At 39.3% G+C, this 24,086-nt stretch overlaps 1 protein-coding gene across 1 annotated transcript in view; it reads right to left on the minus strand.

The window, feature by feature from the left end:
- The window catches only part of PPP2R5A (protein phosphatase 2 regulatory subunit B'alpha), a 60,242-nt gene that overhangs the window by 19,536 nt on the left and 16,620 nt on the right, over nucleotides 1–24,086 (minus strand). The window contains exons 2-3 of the mRNA XM_007672343.3: nucleotides 14,523–14,719; nucleotides 5,905–6,006 (exon numbers count right to left, since the gene is read on the minus strand). Of these exons, the coding sequence (XP_007670533.2) occupies nucleotides 5,905–6,006; nucleotides 14,523–14,719 (299 nt within the window). The remainder of the gene's footprint in view (nucleotides 1–5,904; nucleotides 6,007–14,522; nucleotides 14,720–24,086) is intronic.

Genomic DNA, 24,086 nt, shown 5'->3' on the forward strand with positions numbered 1-24,086 from the left:
ATATTTAATTGCAAGTCTAGGAAATGTGCAAAAATAGCAGAAAAAGAGAACCTGTACTAAGCATTTCGGAGAAAATAACAGCATGAAGACACAAATTCAATGCCTTCAGGGAGCTTTCAATGCCTGTCTGGAGACAGACAAATTATTTAGGACAAGCAGAAGGAGGAAGAACAAGGATAAAACTAGTAGAAGGCAAGAGTATGGTAAGAGTAAGATGTGTTTCCTAACAGACCCTTTTTCTAACAGATGAATATTGCTTTTGTCTTTCCAGGATTCCATACAATTTCATTAACTAAATTTAAAATGCAGCCTCACTGAGGATAAACTAGTCCAAAAGAAACTAATCAACAACCACAATGTCAGTGAATAATATATTCATATAGTGCTGATACTTTTCCAAAGCACTTTCACAATCACATCTCATTTTGACAACATTCCTGTGAGGAAGGGCAAGAGGAGCATTAACTGAGGAAAGAGCCTGTTTTCTATAGCACTTCATCTTTGGTTCAACATAAGACTTCTAGCTGGAGATACTAAGGGTCTGATCCACTAATGGTATTTCTTATGTAACATCTCCAAATCTACCATATAATACTTTCAAAGGCCACTGAATCCTTTGAAACGAGCCTGATATTTCATAACCAATGAGGTAGCTCACTTAACCAGGGGCATTTGGAGGGTCATTGTGATCTAACAGCTTTAAGAGCCATATTTTTAAAGAATTTTGGAGCTCACATTTTGATTAAAATCAGTGGAACTAAACTAGGTCGGAGTCAAATTAAGTTTAAAGTCACCCTCAAGTAAACTCGCAGGAATATTCTGGCTGAAATTTTAGTTATTCATTTCCATGAAGAAAGCTATATTTGCTTTTTTGTTTTCCTAATTCTCCTACAAAAAGACAGTCTATTAGTCACATTTAGAGAAATGTGCTTTAGGAAAGAAATGTGCACTTTGAGAATCCTTACATATTCATCTGATGGCCAATCCTTCCTGATTTAACAATGAACTAGGGGCCAATATTAAGAGGCTCGGTTGGGATATGACATTTATTTTGGGGGCTCTGCAATCCAGAACTATATACCGTATTAGACTGACCCATCCTCTAGCTTTCTCTTTGCAGAACATTAGAATAATAAGCTCAGATAATAAGCAATCGTTTGGGGGATGCCTTGAGGACCCAAAGATGGCAGTACTGCTATCCTTCACACAATGGTGGCCAGATGTATGTGATCTCTTAGCAGTGTGTTCATCAGGGTCCCTGAGCCAAGCTGTCCAGCATCCTTGGTTGAGGGGTGAATGTTGGGGATGCAGTGTGGAGATGGAGAAATACTTCCACAACATGTTGGGAAGACGTATGGCCTAATGGAAAGAGTACGGGCCTGGAAGTCAGAGGACCTGGGTTCTAATCCCAGCTCTGCCACTGATCTGCTGTGTGACCTTGGAAAAGTCACTTAACTTCTCTGTGCTTCAGTTCCCTCATCTGTAAAATGGAGATTAAGACTGTAAGCCCATGTAGGACATGGGCTGTGTCCAACCTGATTAGCTTGTATCTACCCCAGTGTTTAGTGCCTAGCACACAATAAACACTTCACAAATACCATTTTTTAAAAAACCCAAAAATATGTTGCTTAGGATGTTGTTGCGCTGTGTGCATGCACAGTGCTACAAACTGATTATATATGGAATGAGGGGGAGAGTAAAAAAGGTCACCCTTTTAATAGATTGCATGTCAAACCCTAAGAACATCACCTAACTGTACAAGTAATTTGTACACCAGGAGCAAGTAAGGACTAAGATGAGGAAGGACAAAAACCAGGGGAAATATATGTGGGAGGAGAAGTACGGTTAAATTAGGGGTCACAATAAAGAAATTTCACTGATTGGAATCTTAAAAAATGTTTAACAGTAGAATAAAGAATTTTGAAGGGAGAGGGAGCAGGGTTAACTTCCAATCATAATTGTCAGATTTATGCCAATAGGAATTGTATTTCATAAATAACTTATTTGATTACAAAAATGTAACCCAGGCACATGAGCCTTCAAACCCTAAATGGAAAAAAGGATTGTGTTCACAGGTGTCTAGTGTTGGAATACATAAAATGGAAGTTAATTCAAAATTTTGAAACTTGATGTCATACCATCATTATTATTTATTTACAAGCACTCATTACAAAGTAGACTTTTTCATCAATTCACAAATATTAGTTGGAGACAGGAATAGCCACAAAAAGGTTACAGTGCTTTTGCCCAGTACTGTCTCAATCTATCCTTTGCCTTTCTCACATGGTCATGAAGAATTTTCATGCCAAGCAAATATTGTCTAAAGCAGTGTTTCTCAAAGAATATCTGGCTTGATTTTTTTGGCTCTGATTTTTTTCACATAAGGCTATATAAGGCTTTTTTCACAGAAGGCTTTTTCACATATAAGTGATCTTAAGATAAAGTTCTCTAAGTAAATATGTATTTAAAACAAAAAATTGTAAATGCAGACATTTTACTTTATTTGATTGATTGGTTGGTAGATGCACCAAAATTATTGGGTAGCCACACTTGAGAGCTTCTGGCTTATACAGGTCTTCTACTTAATGAAAAAACACTTAGTAAGTAAATGGGCTGATAATTGAATATCCAGAGCTAGTGGGAAATAAATGACACTGATGTTGCTCAGTTCACTTTGTCATTGTTCTACCCTCAAGGAAGGAAGGAGAAAGAAGATGAAAGGAGGAGGGAGACTCCAGCTGCTTTCATAGGATAAGAGTGCAAAAATACAAAGGGCCAAAACATTTTTTTGAAACTTCTGTGATTTTCCCTACCTGTAAGAGTTAGAAAGCCCTTCGGCCTTTATAAAGAGTGTTGATATAGAAATCAAATTCATTTCTACTTCAGAGACTTCTTGCAACCATGTTGGAAATAAATGTCCATACATTCAGGTCAACTATTCCTAAGGGCCCATGGCCCACTTAAAACTTTGATAATTATGGGTCAGGGGCTCTAAAAGTTGATCATGTGACTGATACAGCTATGTGGCAAAAATCACAAGACTGGTACAAGAGTGTATACCAGAACAACCAGCCAACTGTTATTCTGTAACAATGCATATATTGTAAAGGTTTAGGGAACATCTGAATTTTCTTATGAAAATAAAACTATTAGGTTTTGTCAGAACTAATTGGCCTGCATTGTTTGGAATTAAAATCCCCCCTCCCCCACACCCCCAATTAAGTCAAATTGCACTTCACTTTAATGTATGCTTGCTTGTCTCATGTTAAAAATTATCTTTAAATGGAAACCAACATACAACATATGGACTAAGCATGATAACCAGGCTAAGTTTTCTTTGTTTCTTAATTGAAATGGATCTCAGAGGTTTAGTACCACTGAACATTAATACTGTTCTCACCTTATTCATTTTCAAAATACTTGAAATAAAGCAGTATTTAATCGAATACTTTCTCATTCTGAAAATGGGGTCATGTTAGGCGTGAATTCAAATTTTGGTGTTAACTCTGTCCATTTTTCAGATTATGATTTACTTTGACTATTAGTAGGGTCAGTGAAGAGTTAATCACATTAGAAGAACAGGTTTGGAGTACTAAGAAGAAGTGATAATAGATTCAAATCATGGGTTGGATTAATTTTTAAAATAGTTTTTTGGGCTCATTTGTCTAGAAGGAACATGATTTACCATCTAAACGAAGACCACAAATAGATACTTAGGTTTAATTTGCCATCTCTACTTCAATGGTCTAGAGTCTAGAATGGGAGAAGGAGGACTGAGGCTGATGGCTGACAAGCACTGACAGAGAGAATTAGGACTGAGTCCATTCCATAAAACTGTGTTTACAACTCGTTTGCTATAGTTCATCAGTATGATATACTGACCTCTGCAGTTTGTCTTTTTTTTTTAAAAAAAAAAAATGGTGTTTATTAAGGGCTATGTGCCAGGTGCTGTAGGAGTGCTGGGGTAGGTATATGTTAAGATTATCAGGATGAAGTTGACAGAGCCTATGTCTCTCATGGGGCTCACAGTCTTAACCCCCATTTTACAGGTGAGGTAACTGAGGCACAGAGAAGTTAAGTGACTTGCCCAAGATCACATAGACAAGTGGTGGACCCAGGATTAGAACCCAGGTCCTTCTGACTCTCAGGCCAGTGCTCTATCCACCAGGCCATGCTGCTTCTCAATATGCCTTTTGTTGTTGTGGCCTGGTTGCGATAATTTTCAGGTTACACTGGAGGCAGAACTGAACTTCCATGTTGGTCAAGGAGCCAAGGGGAAGTAGGAAGTCCACCTGGAGACTCTATTCCCTGACAAGGCAAGGGCTTATGTTCCCAGAATCAACTGGGAATGAGAGTTAATTTGATTAGCATACAGAGCCCTTTAAATTAAGGACAGCAAACTCTCTCTAGCTTTCTCTGGTTTCTCTGAAAGCCTGCTCAGCAGCTGAGCTATAGGCGTTATCTTGTGAAAGATGTTGTCATATTCTCTTTGAGCAAGAAACTCTGTAAAGACATAAGAATTTGTGTGTTTATAGAAGCAAGTGTCTCAGGCACTTAGGAGCAGGTGGTAATTTTTGCTCTGCTCCAGTGTTTTCCTTTCTGGTCCTGCACTTAAATTTAAACTTCATTTGTTTCTTAATTCAGAAACACTTGGGAATGTCTTTTAGCATCCTGAATTTCTCTTAGGCCCAACTTCACCAACACAGAAAGCCTTATGGATAATCACAGCAGTTCTATTGCTAGCAATCAAATTCCAAGACAAAGTAAAGGATTTAGAAGCCAGCATCCTTGTTCACTTCTGAGTTTGGGAATACATTCATTCACGTAAAATGAAACAAAATATGATGATACCCCCATAGTTTCAGGACAAGCAGCTCTGCCTAGTGGAAAGAGCACGGGCCTGGGAGTCAGAGGACCTAGATTCTAATCCGAGCTCTGCCACTTGTCTGCTATGTGACCTTGGGCAAATAACTTCTCTGCCTGTTACCTCATCTATAAATGGGGATTAGAGCTCAGAGCCCACCCTGATTAGCTTGCATCTACCTCAGGGCTTAGGAGAGTGCCTGGCACATAATATACTCTTAACAGATACCATAAAAAAAGGAAATTAAATTCTGAGGTGCCCTAAAATAAGAATCTCATTGCTGCACATGACAGGGTAAGCCACAGTTCTTCCTCCTTCTGCTCTTTGCCTCACCCACTGGATTCTGGTAAGGGAGCTGATGAGTACTAGCATATACACATATATGCTATATATGCATTAATGTTAGTATTAGCATATGTGTCCAAAGAAATGTAAGAATACAAGAAATACCACATTTGACACATCAATCTATCTTCTGGACTGTAAGATCCTCCTGTAGACCGTAAGCATCTCGTGGACAGGGAATGTGTCTACCAACTCTGTTGTACTCTCCATATAGTAAGTGCTCAAATCTCTCTGATTGAAGGATTAACGATCCATTCTGCCCAGTTTTCATTCTCCAAATATGGCATCAAAAAAAAAAAACAAAAAACACCCTTGGATGGAACAATGAGTGGCTTGCCCTCCTTGACATCCTCACAGATACAGGAAATAACATCTAACCTCCTTAACATTTTCTCTTTCCATGTGTCTTTTCTTCTAAGTTACATCAACTACATTTTTCACTGATGAGAAAAGGAAAAATTCCACTATTCTGTTATCCTAAAATTTGAAGCCCTGAATAATAAAACCAAAAAGGTGCTTTAAACAAACATTTTCCTCACTGCTTATAAAGGCAAAGAAATGCAGATATTATCAGAGATCCACTTTTGATCATATATTTTTTCTATCAGGAAGAACAAACAAAAATACAAAACGACCACAGAAGAATACCAATTTACAATGTTCCCACATTTTCATGACAAAACAATGCTTCATACCTGTATGTGGGGCCATGAGGCCTCAAGTGTTGGTTCATCCTCTTCTGGATCAAAGTCTGGGTTATCACTTGGTGGAAGTGTCCTAAAAATATTGGAGCTGATCTGTGAAGAAAAATGAGATTGTTGGACTTCATTATGGAACCCCTTGAACTTGTCTTGCTTTGTCTTATGCTGTTGAGTCGTGTGCGACCCATAGTGACGCCACAGCCACATCTCTCCCAGAACTCCCCACTTCCACCTGCAATCATTCTTGTAGTGTATCCACAGATTTTTCTTAATAGAAATACAGAAGTGGTTTACCATCGCCTCCTTCCGCGCAGTGAACGAGTCTGCCCTCGACTCTCTGCCATGCTGCTGCTGCTGCCCCAGCACAGGTGAGTTTTGAACAACATTACTTTAAAAGGGAAAGCTTTTGATGATGTTTTTCTGGGGATAGGAGCAGATATGTGATCTCTTGCTACCACAGAATTGGTCCATGTGAGTTTGGCTCAAGCACTCTGCTCTCCCTAATGGCTGTTGCAGCTGCCAATTCAATATCTACTACCCAGTCAGGTGAGGCTCAGTCTCAGGGATTCTTCAATGGGGCCCAGTGGAAAGAGCATGGACCTAGGAGTCAGAGGACCTTGGTTCTAATCCTAGCTCTGCCAATTACTTGCAGTGTATCCTTGGGCAAATGACATAACTTGTCTGTGCCTCAGTTCTCCCTTCTACTTAGACTGTAAGCCCCAAGCAGGACAGGAACTGTGTCCAACCTAATTAATTTGTATCTACCCCAGTGCTTATAACAGTGTTTAACACATAGTAAACACTTAAATACCATAAAAGAAAGATATTTAGTCCAACTTACAGGGAAGAATACCACCTTTATTTTGAACATCTTGTCCTTTTTCTCAATATAGATCTTCTCTACATCACACCTACAGCACTAGTTAAGTTGCAGTATGAGGTGGTGGGGCAAGGCTAGCCCTTGTTCACCCCCCTCTCTAGAATAGAGAGCATGGCGGCAAGGGCACCATGTGTAAATGGGCTTGTGTGTCTCCTGGAAACTCATGCCTCACCTACCCGAGGATTAAATATGCATGTACTTCCTCTCAGGAGTAAGGCCATATTCAGTTGAGCTAGGTCAGGTACAAGATGCCAATTCTGAGGCTGTGCCTGGACATTCAGAATTTTGGCTTGCAGAACACTCTACCTAGGCTTCAGTCCCATGGGGTTTGGTATGTTTCTTTCTTCCCTTCTAAACTTAAACTTCCCAGGAGCCAAGAATACTGCAGAGGGTGGAGAGGAAGAGGAAAGAGAGAGAAGGGGCCCTCAGAAATAACAAAACTAAAATGATCTTTCACATATCTTGCCTCCCTCACAAAAAGTGCTTAGAAAAAAGGCTTCTGGACTTTGAATGATTACATATGTATACTTTTTCTCTTTTGGATTTTAAGATCCTTTAAAGGACAAGTAGTTTTGTTCTTTACTCTGTGTATTGCTCTCAGTTCATTATGGAAATCATTTTTTTAAGTAAACACTTTACTTGAGTTAGCTCAATGCTATAACTATTTCTCTAATATTGGCTCACTGTAAACTTGAAAGTTATCCTCCCTCATTTTAAAAAAAAGTGTGAGTATAGAAAGAGGAAAAATTTGGCGATTGCAGTAGGTCATAAGGATAAGTTATGGAGATTTCTGGAACAGAGAAGACAGCAGTACGGCAAATTTATATTCTTTTAAGTCAATTAACGTCCATTTAAAGAAAACAGTTAAATATAGAATACATTAGTTTATAATGTATTGTCAGTTTGGTCTCAGTTATAAATAGAAAAAAAAATAAGTCTTTCCTTCTACTTCTAAAAATATCAGCTAAGATACATGCGATAATATTGAATTGCTGAATTGCATGCTTTTAAGAAATTAAAATAGTGAGCATAGTAACTACATCAACTGCTCTCCTTACTGCCATTTAAGTTAAGGTGGTCAGAAGAGAAGTAGATTATGAAACCTGAAGATACGTTAATATTGCAAAAGCTGATTGTCAATGTGACTGTACAATAATCACAAAATACGATTGATTTAAACAATCCTCTCTTCCAAAATAATGCGAACATATTTGAAACAGTAACTGAAGTGAGGCCATGATAAAAATGTACCTCAAAAAGCTAACTGTCCCATTTATAAATTTTAAAAATAATTAGTTTCTACTCTGCTTGAGCACTGTTAATCTTGTAAGCAATTAAAAACAATAACAGGATATTCAATGAACTTCCATGTTTACATAGCATATTGCACTGCGCTGCATAAGTCTACCACAGTGTCCTCTGAAAACCATAAAAGCAAACACCCACTTGCAAAAAAACCAAAAAAATAAAAACCCACACTACACCCCAGAGAAATGAAACAAATTCTTACAGAAATGATTGATGAAAGGTAGGTTTAATAAAAAAAAGGAAGAGCTAGTTATAACCAGTGCCTGGAAATATCAACTCCACGAGGCCCCTCAATAAATGAGTTACTAGACTAAATTAGGAGGAAGAAACAGCAGATATTGACAGGAACCAGACCTACATAAAGAAGAGACCTGGTGGCGGCAGCTAATGGTAATAAGGAAGGCTTCCTGCAGGGTGCTTGGAAAGCCCCAACTCTCACCTACTGGATGCACCCCCTTCAACATAACAGAGTACCAAGTTCTATGGAACAGCATCCATCTATTTGAATGATCCCCAGATTTAGCTTCACACCTTAGCACCACCCTCATTCCTTTATTTTTGAGACCTCCTGAGGTAGCACAGATTAGGGAGGGAAGCCACATGCACTTACCGGAGGGGAGGCCTTTCCCACTGTAGGGAGGGATGGAGGGAGGAAGGAAGGGAGAGACACACTCTGTGTGCACGTGCGTGCCCATGTCTCTTTCATCACAGGGAGACCTTCCTGGGGCATGCAATTTTTGTGAAAGTTTTAAAAACTGACTTCAAAACAATACAAGACGAGTCTCATAATACTGACTGTAAAAGAAGAAATTCCAAAAACTATGATTTTAAGGTGCTTTGAAAAATATATTACACCTGAAAAATCACTACTTTATAAAGTGCTGAAGAGTCCTTAGAAGCATGAGTGTCCCAGGTAAAAAAAGGTAGAATTTGTTTTGATTTTCTTTTACAGAATCTAACAGAAGGATATAAACCACCCAGGAGACTGAATTAGTGGTTGCCTTGAAAACAGAAAAATCCAATGGTTTCATTAGCTGAATACAGTAGAAAGAAGCTGAATAACTGGAAATCATGAAGGCTTCAGAATATAAACTCAGCAGTACCACTATGTTTTGGTAAACAATAATTAACTGCTTCATTTACTACTTAGAAAGTGCAATACTCAATGTTTCACAATATCATTACTAATTTAAAAAGATTGCAAAGGTCATAGGCAGTATTAACAGTTTAGTCTTCTAAAAAAATTGAAAAATTTATGGTTCAATTTTATTTTCCTAAGCAGCATGGAAGTGATACAGATAGTCACTAAGTGATCAGAAAAGGATAGTGAAGTCTGGATCTTTAAAGGCTCACAGGCAGAGATTGTGTCACTTCTGTGAAGTGCCCACCTAGCACTATGCAGTGCATAAAGTTGGAGGTCAATTAAAACTGTTCATTTTTCTGATCTTTTGTGAATCACAGCACCTTCTGATTAAAAAATTACCAAAGTGTTCTGCTTCATTTAAAATCAGCAGCTTATTATTATTATGGTATTTGTTAAGCACTTATTATGTGCCAAGCACTCTAAGTGGTGGACCACATACAAGCAAATGGGGTTAGACACAGTCCCTGTCCCATGGGAGGCTGAGTCTCCATCCCCATTTTACAGATGAGGTAACAGGCAAAGTAAAGTGACTTGACCAAGGTCACACAGCAGACAAATGGTGAAGGCAGGATTAGAACCCATGACCTTCTGACTCCTAGGCCCGTGCTCTATCCACTACACCATGCTGCTTCTCATAAAATTCTCATAAATGGCTTGATAAAATGGGAGAGGGTAAGCACCCTCTCATTACAGCAATATGGATACTTTATTTTTGTGACCTTACAAATTTTCCAAAATTATAAAAAAAATGATTCAAAAGCTAGTAGTAATGAGAGCTAATAGCTAGTCATTCTCTAATAAATAAGATCAAGATTAATTTCACTGCCTGTTCCATCATTTGAAGTGCTGAAATGAAATGATTCACCTACTAAATAGATTACCTTGGACCCTGCAGGAGGAGGTAGTGTAGAGTAATAAAAATGAGAAGACACAAAGAAATATATTTGCTCTTAAACTGGACAGTTGCCAAGTGTCCTGGAAGATATCACTTTATGCCCCAGTAAGGAATCCACCTAAAAACAGTAACACTGCAGTCCAAGGGTGTGCCCTGGGAAGAGCAGATACGTTCTACATATTTAGTAGCCTTATTCTACAGTCAAACTACTAGCACCCCAAACTTCTAATGAGTCATATGTGGAACGGAAATTATGGTTACAGTTTGAGAAGTAAATTGGTTAGTGTTAAACACAAGAAAAAAAATTACGTTTCAGTGATCTAACAGCCACATTCCTAGTGTCAACACTCTCATGCTAGTTCTTCCTCCACATATTTCCTGGATCCTCTCCTACCGCTCCAATCCAAATAGTCAATAATCTAATTTGAGTTTGTCATCTTTCAAGATCTCACTAATTTCCATCAATGATATTTATTGAGAACTTACTGAGTGCAGAACACTCTACTAAGATTGCAATATAACTGAAGTTGATAGACTCAATCCCTGCCCAAAAGAAGAGACAAACAATAAAATTGATTGCAGCTAGGGGAAAAAGTAGGGTATAAAGATATGTACATTTATGTGGGGCTGGAGTGAATAAAGAAGTGCTTAAAGAGTACATAGTCAAGTGCATAACTAGTGCAGAGGGGGAGGGCAGATAGGGGAAATGAGGACTTAATCAGGGAAGGCCTCTTGGAAGAGATGTGATTTTTGGAAGGCTCAGAAGATGGGGAGAGTGGTGGACTGTCATACATGAAGGGGGAAGGAGTTCCAGGCCCAAAGGAGGATGTGGGCAAAGGGTTGGTAGTAGGCTACACAAGATCAAGGGACAGTGAGTAGGTTGATGTTGGAGAAGCAGTGTATACGGACTGGGCTGTAGCAGGAAACCAGCAAGGCAAGGTAGTTTGGGGAGAGCTGACTGTTTTAAGGTAAGGAGTTTCTTTTTGATGTGGAGGAAGATGGGCAAACATTGGAGATTGAGGAGTGGAGAGATAGGGACTGAACTTTTTTTTAGAAAAGTGAACCAGGCAGCACAGTGACTGGAGTGCAGAGAGAAAGGAGTCAGGGAGGTCAACGAGGAAACTCACGCAGTAGTCAAAGCAGGAAATGATGAATGCTTGGATCATCCTGGTAGAAGCTGAATGGAGAGGAAAAGGTGGATTCTAGAGATGTTGTGAAGAAAGAACCAATAGGATTTCGTGACAGATTGAATGTGTGGGTTGAATGAGAGATGAGTCCTATCAACTCTCTTCACTGACTACTCTCCAGTTTGCCCTCTTCCCTCCTAACTACCTCACTTCCACGTTCTCTTTGTCTGAAATTTCCCCTTTAACTTGTCAAGATCGCAACTCTCCCTATCTTAAAATAAGCTTTCCCCAATTAATGACCCAATGCACCATGTTGTTTCAACTCAACAGCTCTTATCCTAAGAAATTACGTTCAGAAGCTGTCCTGTAATAAGGAGCTTGAGTCTTATGGAATCCCTGTGGTAATCACTGAATAACTGAGTGAAACGCGTAGGCTTCGGGATAGATGGTTCAAAGATACCATGACTGATATTTTTCTAAGCAAATTCCTATCCACTACTAGCATAATGCTTTACATCCTTTCCAGTCATTACTAACTTACTGAATTAAACATTGTAAAACTGAAAAACCATAAACCCAAAGTTCTGTACATTAAAGATGAGAAGTCTAGTAGCATTATGTGCTGACCAACGCCACAACCATTCTTTCTATACCAAATTTACTTGAGGCAACTTGTAGGTCATGTTGTACCATAACAGACCCTTTGTGTGTTTGTGTGTGTGTGTATAAATATATATACATATGTGTATGTATAACTGCTTATTTACAACTCTTTCAGTTTTTTTGGTCTGCCTTTCTCCTCCACTACACTGTAAATGGCTAGAGGGCAGGGGCCATCTTTTGCTTTTGGGATACTCTACCAAGCAATTAGCACAGTGTCCTAGACAGAACAAGGGCTCAAATAACATTGATTGCTTGACTCATTTGCTGTACAGCATTATATCTAACTTACCCTCAACAAAAGATCCCAAAGCAAGGAAAAATATTCTTTGCCTGCTTGGAAATGTAATTCAGAGCAGAACTTTTCAAAAGAACTTCCTAAGCTTCCTTAAAAACAGAAATAGAATTCTCTATTGAATCTACAGAACTCCAGAACTGAGAAACAGTGTGGCCTAGTGGAAAGAGCATGGGCCTGGGAGTCAGAGGACCTGGTTTTTAATCCTGGTTCTGCTCTAATACTAATCGTGCTGCCTGATTTTGGGCAAATCACTTCTCTTGGTCATGGTTTCCTTGCCTGTAAAACTGAATGCCTCTTCTCTCTCCTGCTAACACTTTGAACCCCATGTGGAACAGGGACTGTGTCCAACCTGATTATCTTTCCTCTACCGAAATGCTTAGTACAGTGCTTTGCACTAAGTAAGCACTTAAATACCATAATTATCACAGTTGCCACATTTAACTTGCTTCAACAGCACCTCCCACACTTAGACTCCCTTTTATTGACTTTGTACACTGAGCTAACATGACCGTGTTCCCCAAAACGACAAAGACTGCAAAGTTAAAAACACAAAATCTAGTTATAAGAGACAGCTTAAAAGGCACTCTATTTAGGCTTTGGAAATCTGTCCATCCCAGCCAGCTCCCAATTTTGGATTTGTTTTAAAAAAAACCCACCACAGTGTGTCTGTGTGAAAACACACAAGGGAATAGTGTGAAACTTTTTGGCAATTTTTAGCTGACATTGTGAAAATATAGCTCTTATCAGAACAATGATATGCAAAAGACAACATTACCCTAATTAACAGTTGCACACATACCGGAAAGGTTCTTCTCTCCATGTGGTTTGGGGGGGTGGAGCAATACTCAGTGGTATAATAGCAAATGTCTTTCTACAAAATGGCATATTCAGATCTTTGAGAACTCTCAAAAATATTTCAGAAGTCTCAAAATGTCACTTCCTTTCATCAAGTGTAGGGAGATTTCATTTTTATTAGCCTTCTGCTCTAGTATGTACTAAATACTGAGCATTTACTAGTCAAAAGAGCCTTAATTGTTTAATGTTAACCCAATTTCCCCCCAACTTTCCCAGCAAAGGAAATGTTCATTTGAGCCATGCATTTAATTATAATAACTCCAGTACACTGCTGACCTTGAGTTATGAAGATGACACTAATGATATTTTATTTGATATTTTATTTGTGTTTAAGAGAGCCCCCACATGCAAGGATTGTCCACTGCTGTAGTGCTGCACTGTTTTTCTGATTTTGTTTCTCCCTCTTGGTGTTAACCTCCTGGAAGCCTTTACTCCCAATCTTCCCAATTCTGACTACTGTGTGACAAGCTGAACTCTTTTTTCTGGCTGTGTCCCAACTGTCCACTGCTTTACTTTGCCTTTAAAGCACTTGTGCCATCTTGTTTAGTTATCCCATTTCCACCTTACCCCAGAGACAACCTTTGGGTATCCTGCTGTTATTCAAGCTTCTCAGATCCCCAGCCCTATAGAGATGATAACTTATTTCTCCACCACTAACTTTTCTAGAGAAACACATACATAAGCATCTAAGGGATAGAAATGCAGGATACTGAAGTTACATCAATTTCAGCTAGCTATTAATTTCAGAACTGAAAATTTCTTCCTCTAGGTTGAAACTTCAGAGACATATTTTATATGCATCCTTGAAGAGGTGCTCTCAACCCCAGAAACTATTTTCAGAAGCTACAAGCATCAAAGACACTCCTGACAAGAGAACCAACTGAAAAGTTTGAAATCTCCTTCCAATGCCTAAATCACATTCTTGGGTTGCTTAAATAATGCGTTTCATATCTCAGATTAAGTTTGAGCCAAAAAAGCTGAAAAGTTTATTTTATACCAGTTGTTAACTCTGCCCAGGTTTGCTGGGCAAGATCCCGGCCCCTCTGGGGTTTCCACTTCTCACAAGAGCCCTGGCACTTCTTTCACTACAAATTACTCATTGATGCCCAACTAAGCCACTGCACTTCCCCCTTGTTCGAAACTATTTAACTGCCTTAGCCTAAATTCAGTTAGAACAGGAATTTATGGATTCCAACTTCTGTAACCCTACCAACATAGAATAGTTATCTATCTTTTAGTACCATGCATCCTGAGCTAATAAGGTTCAGTTAATGAACTCAACTTGCAAAGAGTAGATGGCAAATATCAATCAACTGTACTGCTCCAAGTATGCAGTCAGAAAGGATATTAAAGTATCTTAATCCAAATGAATGGAGCATATTTAGCAGCAACATTTTCCTCGGTTATTAATGACTCAGAGGAACACTATTTAAATCTAGACTTACCATTTTCACTATATCAGAATAAGCAGATTCTACAATCACACCACGATTTGTTGAAACATATTCAACCAATTCATTCAGTGTTGCTCTTTTAATTTCTTTGCTCTTCAAGTCTGAAACAGAGTCCATGAAATCAAACAGTACACAACACTGCTGCAACTTCTGACAGAAAAGTTCTTGTTGCTCATTCGAAGTGGCATCTGTAAACAAAAAACAAAAACCAAATTTACCAATGGAAAACTCTTTCAGAAATCTCTGCTGTCTCACAAGTGCTAAATCACACAAGTGAAACAGAAAGATCGTGTTCATATTTTTGTAAGAAAAGTATTTTAGTACAGCAGGGGAGAGACCACAGTGAATATTAGGCCATTATTCTAACTGAATTAGACCACTTAAAAGGTAGACAAGTTTTTATTAAGTATATGATTGTAAGAAATATACCTTTGCCAAATTCTACCTGATATTTCAAAGACTATAAAATTTCCAAGGTTTGCACTTCACACTGGAGATTGTAACTTTTTTTGATTACTGACAGTTCCTAATTTAGTAGTTAAATGATTTGGCTAATTTTTGTTCTCTATACAGGCTGAGTGCTACAGGTAAGTAAATCCCTTCTGTCCTTCTCCCCAGCTGAGCTAAGGACTAAGCAATCAACACTGAGTGGATCTTGAAGGAAACTCTGCCCACAGTTTGTCAGATGTTCAAGGCCTTCAAGACACCTCATAACAGATAACCAGAGCAGATGATGACTAGGGAGGCAGCGATTTAGAAGTGAAGGATACAGCTATCAATGACTTAATTGCACCATATGCAGAGGATCTGTCTAATGATGACCTCCTTGAGCTTCAAAATCTAAGGCATAATTGCAAAATGCCAAAACAGATGGAGTTACAGTTCTTCCTTCACCAGGAAAACTCTTTGTGATTATAAAAGTCTTGAATCGTTTCAGATGAAGGCAGATAAATATGCTAGAAGACAATGACCCTCATGGAAAGAGGCGTTCAAAGGTGCCCAGAAGTGACATACTGAATATGTGGGTTGAATGAGAGAGATGAGTCAAAGATAATGCCAAGGTTACATAGTTGTGAGATAGGGAAGATAATGGCACTGTCTAGAGTGATGAGAAAGATGAAAGGAGGATGGGGTTTGGCTGGGAAGGTAAGGAATTCAGTTTTGGACATGTTTAGTTTGAGGTGTTGGTTGAACATCCAGGCAGAGATGTTCTGAAGGCAGGAGGAACTGAGAGACTGCAGAGAAGGAGAGAGGTCAGGGTGGGAGAAGTAAATTTGGGAATCATCTGCTTAAAGATGGTAGTTGAAGCCATGGGAACTGATGACTTTTCCAAGGGAGTGGGTGTAGATGGAAAATAGAAGGGGTACCAGAACTGAGCCTTGAGGGACCCTACTCTCAGAGGGTGGGAGGCAGAGAAGAAGCCTGCAAAAGAGACTGAAGAGGACCAGAACCAGGAGAGGACAATGTCAGTGAAGCCAAAGTTGGATAATGTTTCAAGGAGAAGGGAGTGGACCACAGTGTCAAAGCCAGACGAGAGGTATAGGGGGTTTAGGATGGAGTAGAGGGCCGCGGATTTGGCAAAAGGGTCACTGGTGACCTTAGAGAGGGCAGCTTCTATGGCGTGAAGTGTATGGAAATCAAATCGGAGGGCATCAAGGAGAGAACCGAAGGAGAGGAAGTGGAGACAGCAGGTGTAGACAACTCTCTGCAGGAGTTTGGAGAGGAATGGTAGGAGGGAGATGAGCAAGAACTAGGGACTCATGCGGTAAAGGACAGGGGATACATGAGCATGTTTGAAAGCAATAGGGAAAAAGCTGTTGGAAGGTGAAAAGTTGAAGACAATGGACAGGGAGGGAAGGAGAGAGGGAAGAAGGAGACAAATGATTTAATAATATATGATGGGATGGGATCAGAGACACAGATAGAGGGGATAAACTCTGACAGAGGGTGAGAAATCTCTTGAGACTGCTGGGAATACTGGGAGAGTCGAAGAGGGCACGGGAGGGAGGGAGTGGAAAGGAGAAGCGGAGATTTTAGGGAGATCATGCCTGATGGTTCCAATTTCATCAATATGTGGCTCATCGCATGCCAGAAGGCAAGATATATAAACACACCATTCTCAGAGGAAGAAATAGAGCCTCAAGGAGTAGGTCTGCTAAACAATTAACTGAAATCAAGAGCAGTTCTTCTCAGAGCAATCCATAATATTGTTCCAAGATCGAAGCAAACTCATCTGTAAGTGGCAGCCACAATGCCTGGGAACACACAATTCAGGGGCCTCTGTTGCCTCCCACCCCAACTAACCTCTTTAGGTGGCGGGCAGGGAAATAAGGAATCACCATTTGGCCTCTGTGTTACATGTCCAGCTATTCTAGGCAACTGTAATCGGAGGATCCTCAAGATGCCTGCTTCTTTCTGCATGTGGCATGCTGCACCATGGTTACCATTTCCAGAGGGAAGAGAAGTGGAAAAGACATTTGGGCTGCTGCAAATGCACTGAAGCCGCATTCCAGTCTTCGGGGTATCTTGAGGCCATGCGTGCCCAGAAATGTGACCTCAGAATCCTTTCCCCAGTCCAAAAAATTTGCTAGCTAGAAGAGCCGCTCTATGTGATCTTGGCTCTTCTGAAGAGAACTTGAGAACAGCTAGAAAAAAATTCTTTAGCTACTTACTGAAGATCATCTGGTGAAACAGTGGCAGACTGAAAGTATGCTCTGTTTGAATCTGTTATTTTAAAAATTATGTAGAGTTAAGTGAACTTGTAAATTGAGGAGTTCAACAGGAATAGCCAGCTTTCTGCAGAGAATAAGAAAGTTGTTGTTCAACCCCAGGCTGGAGAAATCTTCACTAAAATCTATTATCTACTACCACAATCAGCAGACAAGTTTCTATTTTTACAGCCTCTTGCAAAGACACAACACACTTAATATTGGGAGGTTCTACTTTGAATTACTTTAATAAAGATGAAACCAGTTTAGTGGCTTATATCTATCAACATCATTTACTGAGCACCTGTGTGCGGAGCACAGAACTTAATAAATGCTTGGGAAAACACAATAAAGCTTAGTATATATGATCTCTGTGCTTGGGAGTTTGCAATCTTGCAGATAATGTGTCTGCTAATTCTATTGTATTGTACTCTCAACACGGGCTTGGGAGTCAGAGGACATGGGTTCTAATTCTGCCTTCGCCACTTGTCTGCTGTGTGACCTTGACAAGCCACTTAACTTCTCTGTGCCTCAGTTACCTCATCTGTAAAACGTGGATTAAAACTGTGAGCCCCACGTGGGACAACCTGATTACCCTGTATCTACATCTACCCCAGTGCTTGGAATAATACTTAGCACATAGTAAGCACTTAACAAATACCATAATAATAATAATGATACTGCCCCAAGAGCTTAGTACAGTGCTCTGCACAGGATAAGTGTTCAATTAATACCACTGATTGATTAGCAGAGGAGACATTTAAACAAGTTACAGATAGGATGAAGTAATGAGATATGTACATAGTAAGCGTTACCAGAAGAGAGGCAAGTTAAGAGATTAACAGGGGAATGTCTTCTAGAGTTGTGATTTCAGAGTGTTTTGAAAACAGGGAGAGCTGAGTTTTGTTGGATATTAAATGGGGAGGGAGTTCCAGGCATGGGTGAACAGCCTGAGAAAGAGATCAAGGGTGGAAGATATGAGAATGAGGCACAGTGAGCAGGTTAGCCTGAGAGGAAGGAAGAGTCAAAAGTGGGGGTTATGCTGAAAAGAGAGTGGATAAGTAGGAGGGTGAGGGCTGACTGCCTTAAAGCCAATGATTAACAGCTTCAAAGGACTTGGCTTTGAAAACCCGAAGGAATCATTACAAAATAGAGCACATAAAATAATTTCATATTACTCTTTGGGAGGTCCTGGAATGGATCCTAATTTATAATCTAGATCTATGGGAAAACATACCCCCATAGATGATATAACCCCATTTCTAAAGAACATAATCCAATTTTGACAAGGAATAATGCTTTTTGTTCAAATTTCCACTCGTGCAGTGAAAATGTTATTTACCCAATGGAGTAAAAAGGATATTTTAACATGTAAAATCATATATAATTCAAAATTGTATAAGACACTACACTAAGACTCCAAGTTGGGGAAACAGAGGAACTCTATGTTGCTGACATAGGACCAAGGCAGCCTGGTAGTGTGTGGAAGTTTAGGTCTCAGAGCTAAGTTGCTCTGGGTACTGTTTACCAAGCAGTCATTAAGACTGTAAGCACAGCTAATCAATGCCAATAAGGCTGTTTGATGTGAATGAGTACATGACAGTTAGTAGACATCATCCCCAAGGCACGTTTTTTAATTTGATTTCCATGTCATGATGCACACTGCTATAAGCCTCTCATTCAGTGCTTTGAGGGCCTAAATTGTTGGCTCTGCAATGCTAATTTTGGGGCAGTTGCTTTTTAACCATCACCAATGGCATAATCGCTGTCCATGGGGTGGGGGCAGGGGTGGGGTAAGGGGGATAATCAGGGTTATGAAGTGGACAAATGGATTTGCCCAACTTATCTTCTGCAGCCATACAAGAAGTAACCTGGATCCTGATATTAGCATACTGACAATCTTCTGAAGGCTCTTCCAATTCAAGCTTTAAGCATCAGAATCCTAGTAGTCTTTCAGAAGTACATTTAGATGACTGGGCCTTAGAGATACAGCAACAAAACAACATGCAGATGATCACGTACCCCTCTGCAGTCAGAGCAGCACTCTAGATTGCCGATAAGCCTGATGATAAACAAAACACTAGTCTGGATTCTAATTATCTTGTATCTACCCCAGCACTTAATACAGCTTCTGGCACGTTGTAGGTGCTTAAAATACCATTAACAACAACTAGCTGGAACTAAGGAAACACTACACAAACCAACCACTGTCTCCAAATTCCACACCCTGTCCAGTGACGCTTTAGGCAACAGAGAAGTCGAAAGCTGAATCAAGAAGGTGGGCATTTCTCTTAGGAAGACACAAAGACAGAAGAGGGGAAAAACACAGCATCAAAATTCATGCCGAAATGAAGGTAACTGCTGTTCTACCTTCTATGGTAAAAAATTGTGAATTGCAGCCTCCCACTTTAGAAACGGCTGATTTCTTGAGAAGCTCCATCAGCTTCATCTACATTCCATTCTTCACATAAAAGGCACTGTGGGGCTCACCAACAACGGCTTGGAAGAAAACCAATCTACCAGCATCAAAGTTATTCTCATCTCAACACAGCTTCAGTGAGTAAGATACGATTATAGAATGAATGAAATCGGGCTATGGAAACGATTATTGTATGGGGTTATCCAAATCAAAGGGGAGAAAATTTCATCTTTATTATATAATCCACAGGCAAGTGGAGAAGGTTAATTCTTTAGGGATGCTGTAAAACACAGTTAACCTAGCAGGGGCGCTCAAAAAAGAAGAGACTGACTCTTGGGCAAAAGCTTAAGAGGGCTGCAAGACAAGGCGAAACAAGTTTAGCACCGGATGCCTCAAGCAGCCAACATATAAATAGAAGAGGTGACAACTTAGTTTTTGCATGGAGTAATACAAGCCATCAGTCAGCCTTTTCAGCCACACCCAAACACGTGGGTAAAATTCAGTTAGTGGCCTTATCTTCAAATAAGACAAGCAACTATAACAATGATTGTATTAATTAAGGACGTCAATCAACCAATGGTATTTATTGAGCACTTACTATGTGCCTGGCACTGTACTAAGTACTTGAGAGAGTACAATACAACAGAGTTGGTAGATAAGATTCCTGTCCCTAAGGAGCTCAGCTTAAAAACTCGAGGGGGTGGGAGGGGTGCCACGACAGTATAACATTACAGACCCGGGAAGCAGCAGAGCATAAGGGTGAGTAAAGTATATGCATGTGTACATTAATGCTGTAGGACTGAGAGTGAGGTATTAACGTGCATAATAAATTATGGTATTTGTTAAGCGCTTCCTATGTGCCAAGCACTGTTCTAAGCACTGGGGTAGATACAAGGTAATCAGGTTGTCCCACGTGGGGCTCAGAGTCTTCACCCCCATTTTACAGATGAGGTAACTGAGGCACAGAGAAGTTAAGTGACTTGCCCAAAGTCACACAGCTGACAAGTGGCAGAGCCAGGATTAGAACCCACAACCTCTGACTCCCAAGCCCTTGCTCCTTCCACTAAGCTATCCTTGTCTCATCACCAAAAACATGCAGTGAATACCCATTACGGACTGAGATCTAATCTAGCCACTGTTTCCACCTGATGGCACTCAAGAATAAAACCTCAGGGTTTCATCACACCATTTGCCATTTTCTTTCAATGTGAGACAGTCACATTGAGCTAAACAAAATGTGTGACAGGAAAACTAACCTGAGGGTGAACATTTTTTAAATATTGCAATATAAATCTGCGTTACCTAAACCAATTTATCCCTTCACTCAAGAAGTTCAACATCTTCCACATCAATATTATTACTCTTTTTGAGTGAAATTCAAAGAAAAATGGGTATTTAATTTAGCTACTTTTAGCACTATTTTGTTAACCACTGTCAATCCTAACAATACCAACAGTCAGCAAAACCCATCTCTAAAGAAAGTTGCTGACAGCATCAATAACCAGTAAACACAACCAATTATTTAGACAGAAAGGAGTACATAACATGAGCTTAATATAACAGACTCCCATACGTACACTTCTACTATTAAATTCCTAAATCCCACTATACAAAGGTCAAATACCCAGGTGAAAAGCACTTACTATTGCTTTTACTTTGGAATCAAGTCATTTTAAAAAATCCATTAGTTTTAATCCTTCTTTTAAAGTATGATGAAACTAATCTATTTTAAAAAACTAATTTAACTTTCAGCTGACAAGCAGCATGGCCTATTGGAAAAAGCAAAGGGTTGGGAGGCAGAAGATCTAAATGATAATCCTGACTCTGCCACCACTTGCCTGCTGTGTGATTTTAGGGAAATCACTTAATTTCTCTGCCCCTCAGTTTCCTCATCTGTAAAATGGGATCTGTTGTCCTTTCTTCTTAGACAGTGAGTCCCACTTGGGACAGGGACTGTGTCCTAGCGGCATATACTGTATTTACCCAACATTTAAAACAGTGTTTGGCACATAGTATGCAATTAACAGGTACCACAATTACCACTAATAACTAGCAGCAGTGTGGGCTAGTGGAAAGAGCATGGGTCTGAGAGTCAGAGGACCTGGTTTCTAGTCCCAGCTCCATCGCTCCTCTGCTGTGTGACCTTGGGCAAGTCACTTTTATTTCTCTGTGCCTCAATTACCTTATCTATAAAATGGAGATTAAATGCTTCTCCCTCTGACAGAGTAAGCACTTCAATACCATAAAAACCCCTAAAATCATTAACATTATATACTGTTAAAATAACTGACTACAATTCTAAAAACTGATCCCACAATTAACAAAGGAACTGAGATAATAGCATTAAAATGATGTTTACTGTTGAAAAAGTAATGAACGGTTTAACTGCTGAAACTTGAATTAAAATCCCCTGCACGACTCATGCTACCTGTTGAGGAATAAGTACTGTATCATGGCAACCCAGCAATACCACTTCAGTGACATGCTGAGGATGCAATCCAAGATTCTAATTTAAGAAGATGGAACAGAATATAGGACATGTAGCTTTTTTTGGCATCACCTCTATAAATTTAATAACCAAGAGTTTGAAATCCGTTTATATTAGCTCCTTTAGCAGATCAGAATACCATAAACTCATTTAGGAAACAACATTAGACTTGAATGTTGGTTATACTTTTTAAAATTTAATCCTGAACAATGGCTAAATTACATCTGAAATAGCTAGAAAAAACAAAAATAAAAAATAACTTCAAGTTATCTTGAATTGAAAGACCTGTACCTTTATCCTGAAAAGGAGGCGGCAATGATTATGTTATCTACACGGTTACAATTAGAGTTAAAGTATCTCGCTTTCCAACATCCCTGGCTACATCTTTACTCCTTCAAATGATACTAAAGGCCTACCTTTGACACACCATCCCCGATCATGTTGCATTAATTTATATATATATGTATATATATATATGTGTGTGTGTGTATATATATACATATATATTTGTGTGTCTGTATATATGTATATATCTTATACTGAATGCATGGTTCTGCCATTTGAACAAACAGTTCACCTTTAACATCGGTGTTGCACTCTTACAAAACCTTATGTTGAGGCTCTGTATAATAGTGTTTTCCAATACCATGTCACATTTTATCCAAACAGGTTCAGGTGGATGGAAAGATGTTCCTAATTACCTGCTGGTATTTGAGCCAAAAGACCAAATGAAAACTTGCACTGTGGCTGAAAGGAGTGTACTCTTGTTTCAGGTCCTTGTACTTACATTTGTTTTAGGAATTTGTAATTTTTTCCCTAATTTTAAGTGAGCTTACTCATCCTGTACTCTCCATCCCCTACCCCCAATAGATTATGAACTGGAAGGAGGATTATGTATTTTTTTTTCAGTTCCCTAAAAGTCTTCTACAACTCTCTACCCAAAGTAAGCACTTAATGATTTGCTATTATTGTATTTTGGAAGATTAATATTGGCACAACTTTTGCCTGTAGAGTAAAATGAGTAGATTCCCCTGAAAAAATCACTTGATAGTCTATGTTCATCAGATGAATCAGTTAATATTACACATGAAAATTCAGTGAAAAATTCTGTAATTACCTGTAAAACAGTATGGCATTTCAGGCCCATGATAAATATTAAATACTAGGGAACCAGAATTTCACAATGGTGGGGGGGGGGGGGTGAGATGGCTATCTTTAGGATCAACCCAAGGCTCTCCATACCTCAGAGAGAAACTAATGCCTTCTGAATTTCTCAAGTTGTAGAGGTGGGATAGTAATGTAATCAGGCTACTGTGGTGAGCAAGGCCAGAAAAATGATATTGCAACTTGAGACTCACTTGTAGCCCTCCCCCTCCGTACTTCCATCTCCAAAATAATGGTACCTAAAGTACTTGCTTGCGTCAAAAGGCTCTAAAGCCTTAACTAACTTTACTGGGAGCATTTCAAAGATCAGGGACCACATCATTAGAGAAAACAAAAAAAGTCACCCTTTAAAATAGGCAAAGCTCACCCAAGTGAAAACAGGAAAGCTTAAAGTGATCTGTCAGTTGAAAACAGGATATCAGGCAGACAAAAAAGAGCTTAAAGAGCACCTTGCAATGAATGTCACAGCCAATAACTATCATTGTTATTAATAATACAAGATTATAATAATACAAGATTCTTCAAATACATCTAATGCAGGAGGCTGGCTAAGGAATCAATGGGGCTACCTGATTTTTGAAGCAAAAGATGCACTCAGGAATGAACAGGAGATAGTTAAGAAGTTAAATTAATCTCTTACCAGGGAAAATGTTAGCAAGACTGCCCAGACTCCAAATTATTTTTTATAGGAGTCTTGTCGAAGACAGTGAATCAAATAATGAGACACACCCAAGGCCGTACCCAAATTAGTAAACTAGACAGAAACAAATGATTGG

Source organism: Ornithorhynchus anatinus, chromosome 19 (genome assembly GCF_004115215.2).
Source record: "Ornithorhynchus anatinus isolate Pmale09 chromosome 19, mOrnAna1.pri.v4, whole genome shotgun sequence".
NCBI classification, from domain to species: domain Eukaryota; kingdom Metazoa; phylum Chordata; class Mammalia; order Monotremata; family Ornithorhynchidae; genus Ornithorhynchus; species Ornithorhynchus anatinus.